At 33.4% G+C, this 9,118-nt stretch overlaps 1 protein-coding gene across 1 annotated transcript in view; it reads left to right on the top strand.

Annotated features, from left to right (window-relative positions):
* The window catches only part of GABRB3 (gamma-aminobutyric acid type A receptor beta3 subunit), a 136,861-nt gene extending 127,855 nt beyond the window's left edge, over nt 1–9,006 (top strand). The window contains exons 6-9 of the mRNA XM_015811392.2: nt 615–752; nt 2,066–2,218; nt 4,627–4,871; nt 8,656–9,006. Coding sequence (XP_015666878.1) covers nt 615–752; nt 2,066–2,218; nt 4,627–4,871; nt 8,656–9,006 — 887 coding nt within the window. The remainder of the gene's footprint in view (nt 1–614; nt 753–2,065; nt 2,219–4,626; nt 4,872–8,655) is intronic.
* Nucleotides 9,007–9,118: the final 112 nt, after the last annotated feature.

The raw sequence follows: 9,118 nt of genomic DNA, 5'->3' as shown, positions 1-9,118 counted from the left end.
CGTTCCTCTGCCTCTTCGAAATCCTGCCTGTACTTCTGGAGGTTCTCGATCCACATACTGCTGGAGTCTAGCTTGTAGGATTTTAAGCATAATTTTATTTGCATGTGAAATGAGTGCAATGGTGTGATAGTTTGAACATTCTTTGCATTGCCTTTCTTTGGAATTGGAATGTAAACTGACCTTTTCCAATCCTGTGGCCACTGTTGAGTTTTCCAAATTTGCTGGCAAATTGAGTATAGCACTTTTACTGTATTGTCTTTTAAGATTTTGAATAGCTCAGCTGAAATATTGTCACCTCCACTAGCTTTGTTGTTGCTAATGATCATATAGCATATATTTATTCGTTCCATGTGAAACAGCATGAATTGTTGTCATAAAGCAAGGAGAAAAATTAGTCTGTTCTTCAAATTGTATCTCAATGTATAACATGGTTTAGAATGGATATACACACATATTATTAATAATAATTTTGAGGAATATATGCTTGACTCACCAAAAGTTTAGGAGTTGAAAATTTTATTCTCTTCTTTAGGGCAGAATGAAAGTTTTAAGAAAAGTGAGACTATCATATATTTTGAGAACAAGATACTAAAGCATTTCTGCTTTGTTTCCAGATGGATACACAACAGATGACATAGAATTTTATTGGAGAGGTGGAGACAATGCAGTTTCTGGAGTAGAAAGAATTGAGCTTCCTCAATTTTCTATTGTGGAATATAAACTTGTGTCCAAAAATGTTGTCTTTGCCACAGGCATGTATTTCCTAATTGTTGAATTTCTATTATTCCTAGTTCTCTAATGCATGTCTATCTATTTTATCTTTATATAAAAGGTAATTAAAATAGGGATAGTGCTAGTTCATTCTTTCTTTATAAATATTTGGTGTTACCAGGTCTGAAATGTTAAAACTGATTAGTTTATTTGATGATTTTTAAGTAAAGAAAACAATATTTGTATCTGAAACTACATATAGGTAGTCCTTAACTTACAACAGTTCATTTATTGATCGTTCAAAGTTACAACGGCACTGAAAAAAGTGACTTATGTCCATTTTTCACAGTTACGTTTGCAGCATTCCCATGATCAAAATTTAGATGATTGGCAACATGTTCATATTTATGACTTTTGCTGTTTCCAAAGGTCATGTGATTCCCTTTGGTGACCTTCTGACAAGCAAAATCAATGGGGAAGCCAGATTCACTTAACAACCGGGTTACAAACTTATCAACTGCAGTGATTCACTTAACAACTGAGACAAGAAAGGTCATAAAATGGGGCAAAACTCACTTAAAATGTCTCACTTAACAACAGAAATTTTGGGCACAGTTATGGTCATAAGTCGATTACTACCTGAATAATGAGACTTAGAAAACTGGTTGGGTCAGGTTTTCCAATCTAATAAAATATTTTTAATAGGAAATTCTAAAAAATAAACACATGAATAGAAATATGTGTTCTAATTAAGTAATAGATTATACAAGGCAGTCAATTGGCAGTATGGGTGATAAAATTGAGGATTATAATTTATGTTGAAAAGAGAGCAGAAAGTCAAGAACAGCTTTCCAGTACAAGTTATTTGTCCTGAGACAAGCTATCATTCAAATTATTCATAATTAAAACAGTTTGAGAAATGCAACTATAGTATTTATTATGCTAATTGAAAATATTAATATTTTATTATACTGTATTATACTAATACCAATAATAATAGTGCTAATAATAGTCAGTGGCACATAATCAATCAAATATAATTTACTGAGTTAAAATATTTAATACTAATATTTGTGTTTTGACAATAGCTACATTAAAAAAATTTCTGCACAAAATTTCAAATTATGGGCTACCCTATGCTTGTTTTGGGTAGTAATAGGTTCCACTAATACACACTAATTTTGCAATATGTTTAGTATATTTTATTCATTATACTTTAAATATCAGGCAAGTAATTTAAATGAATGATTTTTAGATAGAAGGTAAAAGTATTCCAGCTTATTATTATTATTATCATTAAGATTTATTTTAAAGAAAATATATCACAACTTAATGGCTATCTGTTTTTTATTAGGTGCCTATCCAAGACTATCATTGAGTTTTAAGTTGAAGAGGAATATTGGATATTTTATTCTTCAAACCTACATGCCCTCAATATTGATTACCATTTTATCATGGGTATCATTCTGGATAAATTATGATGCATCAGCAGCAAGAGTGGCTCTTGGTATGAAATGGGGATGAGTAGGACATTACTTCATTTGCACTATCAAATATCAATTTCTAGAATTTGCAACTTATTAATAGGTCAAGATCATTTATATAAATATTGTATTAATCTGGATTGATTCAGTAACGATTCATCTGAAATATATAACAATTTTTATAAAATCTGTTATTTGAACTCTCCAAATAGAGCTCAGTTTCCTTATTACTCTAGGAATGGTATGGAAGAACTGACTTTAGAGGAAAGTTGTGGTACCCTAAATTCAAATTTAAGGACACATAAATTTGAAGGAATAATGCAAAGATAGTGGTATAAAAAGGTTTATGTCTTCTTTTTCTTCCAATTCTAATAAGTTTTTCCCTTAGAGGCCTCTGATTTACTTGATGACACAATTGATGAAAGTCTGGGTAAGACCAAGTCCTTAAAGCCAGCATTGTGTGAGAAAGCTCCTCTCCATTTCTGTAAATGCTGGTCAAGGTGCCTCCAGGCATGGTAGCTTCTGGATTTATTATACCATAGGTTCAACTTACCCTGAAGGATACTCAGCATACATCAAGGGTATACAAGTTGGACAGCTTTTACACGTACAGAAGTATTGCTCAGAGCATCTGCCAGAGACACTAGTTTAAAAAACTTTTAGTATTCACTTTCTCAATTTGTGAGATTGCAAGCAGTATTCCAAGCTTCTCACTATTTTTAATAGTAATAATGCATGTACCTGGATCACATTCGAATACTACTTTTTGATTATATATTTCAGGAAAAAATGTTACAGCTATGAAGTCTTTCTGTGAGAGTTGTACTAGTACTCGAAACATTTCAGTTATTTTTCCAGGGAATCATGATTTCCCTAGGTTTTGTTAATTTCAAATATTTCTCTCTCTCTCTCTCTCTCTCTCTCTCTCTCTCTCTCTCTCTTCTCTTTTTCTCTCTCTCCTCTTTTTCTCTCTCTCCTCTTTTTCTCTCTTTCTTGCCCTGCAAGTGTTGGTGAGGGCTTTGTATCCTGTTAATCCCTGCTTATCTGGATGTTGGCTGCTGGAAGGGGATGTGTCCTGGACTTTTTTATTACTTCTTTCCTTTTTGTTACCTCTTTTCGTCTGTAAATATGGTTTATTTCTAAGTGTCTATTAATGGCTGATTAGTCTGAACATCAAGCTTAAAAGAATTCTCTGGAATTTTTGGATTTGGATTGGTCTAGGATACTCACAATTTCCCAATTGAAATTTTGATTGATTCTGTCCATGTGTGGTACAATTAAAAAGTTTTCATCATGTCTTCTGACTGCTAGTTAATCTTCATTGGTGGGCTCTGCTAATCTTCTGTCCTACATAGTGGCTGGTATGTAGATAACATCTTCAACATAATGAAAAAGGAACAACTAGAGAAAACTCACTAAACAATCAACTTCTTCAAAAGAATAAAATTCATAAGGAAAAAAGAAAACAACAACACACCACCCTTCTTGGATATCAGCAAAGGAGACAAGGTCAAATTAGAAATACAACTCTACTGAAAAACCACCCACAGCAATCAAATGCTCCACTACTTTCCCCAAAAGCAGCTGTGTTAAAACATTATTCAGATGAACACAAATGTATTGCAGTAACCCAGAACACCAGAAATAGGAAGCAACCACCTGTCAAATATCTTCCAACAAAACAATATCCATTCAATTTTATCAAAACGTACCTGATCATTGAACCCTACAGCACAACCAACACAAGCTATGAGAAAAATAACACATTAAAAGCATTAATACATTAAAAACATATCAGAAACAAGGCTACTACAACCACATAGCAGTACTGTAGCACACAAACCAACTAAACATCTTCAAAACATCTTAAGTGAACAAAAAGATCCAGTATCTCAAGAAGAAGAAGAATCTACAACATACAGTGTAAGGACTATAATAGTCACTGTTTGTTTGTAAAATTTATTGGCCACCCATCTTGCCTCAGAGTAACTCTGGGCAGCTTACAATCATAAAAGGTAAAAACTGTATAAGCTAAAAGATATGTAGGATTAGACAGGCAGAAGGCTAGCAGAGCACATCCATGAACATCAACTGGCAATCAGAATACATGATGAAAGTTCTTAATCTCACAACACATGGACAGACTTAACCACAGGGCATCAACACTGCCAGACATCCCACACGTACAATACTGATGATATTACCTAGCTGGGTAATGAAGCATCTGCATGCAAACAACCAAGCTCAGAGAGCACCAAGGACTCCACAGTTCAACTCTGAGCTACATATATTTTCTTCTATTAGAATGTTGTCTGTCTTGCAATTCTACTTAGTTTTTTTCACATCACTAGAAACTCCTGGAAATTGCTACAGAAATAAGTTAGGAAAATGATGCAAAAAAGATATTGATTCTTGTTTTTCTTTTTTTTAGGTATTACAACTGTGCTTACTATGACAACTATCAATACTCATCTCAGAGAGACTTTGCCTAAGATTCCATATGTCAAAGCCATTGATATGTATCTTATGGGCTGCTTTGTATTTGTCTTCTTGGCCTTACTTGAATATGCCTTTGTCAACTATATCTTCTTTGGAAAGGGCCCTCAAAGGCAGAAGAAACTTGCTGAAAAGACAGCTAAAGCAAACAATGATCGCTCTATGTTTGAAAGCAACCGGGTAGGATTTTTCATATCTTTTACAAGTCTGTCTTAGTTTCAGCTTCAAGGGATAGTTCCAATCAATGAAATTAAGTACTATTACCTTGCTAGTTGGATTGTATATTAGATTATACAGATAGCATAGCCATCAGCATCACTTTAGATTCATTACAGTTTATCAATATAAAATATATAGCATATACCAGAATGCAATAAGCACAAAAAATCCTAAAAAGGTGGCAAACTTGAAAATCATAATAGTGAAAAATAGTCATAGGAATTTGTCCTTTCATCATTGGTCTTAATGTAGTTTTCCTTCCTTCCTTCCTTCCTTCCTTCCTTCCTTCCTTCCTTCCTTCCTTCCTTCCTTCCTTCCTTCCTTCCTTCCTTCCTTCCTTCCTTCTTTCCAATTTTAAGCAATTGGGTTGATCACAGAATAAAAAGAAACAATAATGATAATAATATCGTTTTTTTAAAAAAATGAACAAGATGGTGAATCTTGAGAATTTTTCCCTTACGTTCTATGTTTCCTGAAGTTATAAAACTTCTTTTAACAAAAAGAAAAAAATATGTCAGAGAGACTAGTCCTGCTTGTCTTACATTACTTAGTACAGCAGAATAATAAACAGTCGAATTCCTTGACATTTTGTTTTTGCAATTGAATTTATAAGTATTACTATAATAACATTTGATAGGAAAGGACAGCTCTAAAAGTGGGAAATTTTAATATGCATTTTCATAGTTGACATTAATGCATACTAAGCCTTAAATATATTGTTAAAAATAATATTTCTCCAAGTAAAACATATATTTGAATGTATTCTAAAATTATACTTATTGCATTATTTGCATTATTTTAAGAAAAAATATTTACAATGTATATATTAAGAAAAAATATACAAAAATGTATATAAGGAGATCTGCAAATGATTTTTCTTGAACTTAAAAGGTGCAATTTAATGCAGACAAAAATGAGCTTGTTTTTTAAAAATGAGAACAAAATTCTTAAGATTCTTAAGAAATTAAAAGTTATATATAATATTAGTTTTAATTTATTCAGTAATGCTAACTATGTACCAACATTCATTTATTTACTAAATTGGTAAAAGAAGATGTAAAGAATATGAATATAAGAAAATGGGAAATTGGGAGACACTTACATCCAAAACATAAGCAGTAAAAAAACCATATATTTTGTATGTGAGTGAGCTTTACAATTTCCAAAACTACAAATTTTCTAATTTAAGATTGGAAATGCACTTGTGCATAAGCACACATAAGATCACTTATTTGCACACCATCTATATACCAATAAAATTCTCATGTCTGTAACCTTTAATTAGGCAAACTTGGAAGTTATAGGGCAACAATTATTTAATCAAATGGGTTAACTTACAGAATGAAGAAATGACATTTGGGAAAGTTGTGGCCACTTGAGCATCAGCATGCCTTCTGACTACACTTCCCAGGAGATCTTAATGAGGATTCTTGGTATGGTTTCAATAGGCTGCAGTGAAACACAGGGTGATTTTTTTTTCCTAAAAGGGGAAGAAGCTTTAACTCCACTGTGACTGGGTTTATAATTCGCACTATAGGGAAAGGTCCAAGGAACTTTGGTCCCAATTTTTTGCTAGGTAGTTTAAGTCTTAAATATTTTGTAGAGAGGTAAACATTTCTCCCCACATGAAATGACTTCTGGGGTGCCCTCCTCTTGTCTGCCTGCTCTTTGTAAACCTTTGAGGCTTTGGTTAGAGCCACTTTCGCATTGTCCCAAACGGTTTTCCAAGAAGTCACCCATTGATTTAAAGTCTGAGAAATTGGAGGGTCCTGAGGGAGTTCAAGCATGGGAATAAACTCCCTACCAGTGGCTATTTTAAAAGAAGTGAGTTCAGTGCTGCTAGGTACGGTGTTATTGTAATCCACCTCAGCAAAGGGGAGGAGGTCAGCCCAAGAAGTATGTTGGTAGTTCATGTAGCACCTAATATATTGCTCCACCTTAGAGTTAGCTTTTTCAGCAGGTCCATTAGTAGATGGATGAAAAGCTGATCCTGGCGCTTCCACTGAGCCCTGACAGTCCCGAAGAAGCGCCAATCAGCTGGAAAGCGGCACTGATCCTGGTGCTTCTGTTGAGCCCTGACAGCCCTGCAGCTCCAGCCGTCTGTCGCTCAGGCTTGTGCGGTGCTGCCACCAGTTCAGCTCATTCCCCTCCCCCACTTCCACTTTTCTAGGATAGCCGTGTACCACCTGCCAGGTGCCAATGTACCACAGGTGGTACCCGTACCACTGGTTGAAAAGCCCTGCTTTAAACCTATTGGTTGCCACCTAGAGGCTAACTGTATAAATAGCTGTGTAGCAGCCTTTAGGGCTGCTTCTGTTCTGAGTTAATAAACTTGTTGCTGTTTCAACACTCTGCCTCATTCAATGCCTAAAGAACTGAAGATATAACAAACTAATCTTATATTGTACAAAAGATCTAGCAAAATAGTTTGTCTTGCTAGTTGTTCTCAAAGTTTTCCTTGCTTTTAGTGTGAAAGAGTTTTGCAAAGCTATATATTTTTCTTTTTATTTCTTGTGTGATACCTTTTTACCTATTCATATCCCTCTTGGTATACTCTAGTGGATATTTCTAGCTTCTGCCAACAACAATAACTATTGCAATACTGATCCGAGATAAATCAAATGTGAGTTTTATTATCTTCACACATCTGGAATCTTAATTAATTCCATATTACTCCTATGTCTGTCCCCCCATTCTAATTTTCTCAATATTATGTGCTGTTTGATGAGAAGGAGAAATGAAGTTTAAGTACAACAGTTGCTTTCCTAATTGGTTCTGTGTTAAAATGTTGAAACTGAAAAACATTATGTGTTTATTAACCAGCACCAAGGAAATCAATCTACATTAGAACCATAAAGACAGTACAATTTGGATTTATTAATAAGGCTGAATAAGGTTTGGCCATTAATGGAATACAATTCACACTTACATGTTTTTCTCCTAAAAAGAACTGGAGGAACACATTTAATCTAATCACAGGAATGAGGTCAGTCTTACTGTAGATATTGGTGATAATATGGGAGAGAGACAATTTTTTAAAAAAAAAAACAACAGGTCTCTTTCGAAGATCTTAAAATATAGGTAGATGCTTAAAGTTTTTAAAATATGTAACTTCAGTTTCTTGATATCTAAAAGTGAGAAAGAAACACTATATTTCATTATATTTTTCACCAGAAAAATACAAATTGAAAATATAATTCAATCTCAGTCTTCATAACCATATAATTTCACAAAAATGTTGTTAACATAAGAAACAACCCCATCCTCCAGATTTCATTCTCTATTTTCTTTATTTTCAGACTAATATAGCTGCACAAATAATAATTTCTGTGAAATATGGTAGTGAAAGCAATTGTACTTTCGTGAACTCAAGTAAACTCAAGTATTTCAGTTTGCTTTAAATAGTGCTACTAGAGATAAAAGGCATGAATTCATACCCCTCCCCTAGTATGCAAATGTAAATTGAAGCAACAAAGATAATAATGTAACAATGACTGAGATCTTCAGTAATTAGGTACCAATAGCAAGTTTAGTGGCATGAAGAAAAACAAAAAAAGGAAGATGTATGATTGCTGATATAAGATGGAAAAATACTGCATTTGTTTCGATTTGTTTTATTTTTATGCTCTTTTAAAATAATCCAGTTTATTTTTATGAATATTTATCTGGATATAAATAATTTCTGAATATGATATATATTTGATTTATTAAATTCATTATTAATTATCAATTTGCTTCTAATTAGGTGGATATGCACGGGAACATATTGTTAACATCCCTTGAAATTCACAATGAAGTTGCAAGCAATGAAGTTACAACAAGTGTCACCGATCCACAGAATTCAGCAGTATCTTTTGATAACTCAGGAATCCAGTATAGAAAGCAGAGTTCCCACCGAGAAACTCTTGGGAGACGTACATTAGATAGAACTGGCACTCACACTAAGAAGAGTCATTTACGGAGAAGATCTTCTCAGCTAAAAATAAAAATTCCTGATCTAACAGATGTGAATGCAATTGATAGATGGTCAAGGATGGTGTTTCCTTTCACATTTTCTCTTTTCAACTTAATCTACTGGCTATACTATGTCAACTAAATTGACTTTTACTTCATTTTTTTTAACAAAAAGACTGTAACAAGCAAATACTATTTTGCCTGTTATTTTGTATATGTACAGAAGACATTTTACACTATATATATATATATAT

The sequence above is a fragment of the Protobothrops mucrosquamatus genome, unplaced genomic scaffold, assembly GCF_001527695.2.
Source record: "Protobothrops mucrosquamatus isolate PMUCROS unplaced genomic scaffold, P.Mucros_1.0 scaffold40, whole genome shotgun sequence".
NCBI lineage: Eukaryota > Metazoa > Chordata > Lepidosauria > Squamata > Viperidae > Protobothrops > Protobothrops mucrosquamatus.
The sequence above is the reverse complement of the archived record's forward strand: the minus strand, read 5'-3'. Positions and strand labels throughout refer to the sequence as shown.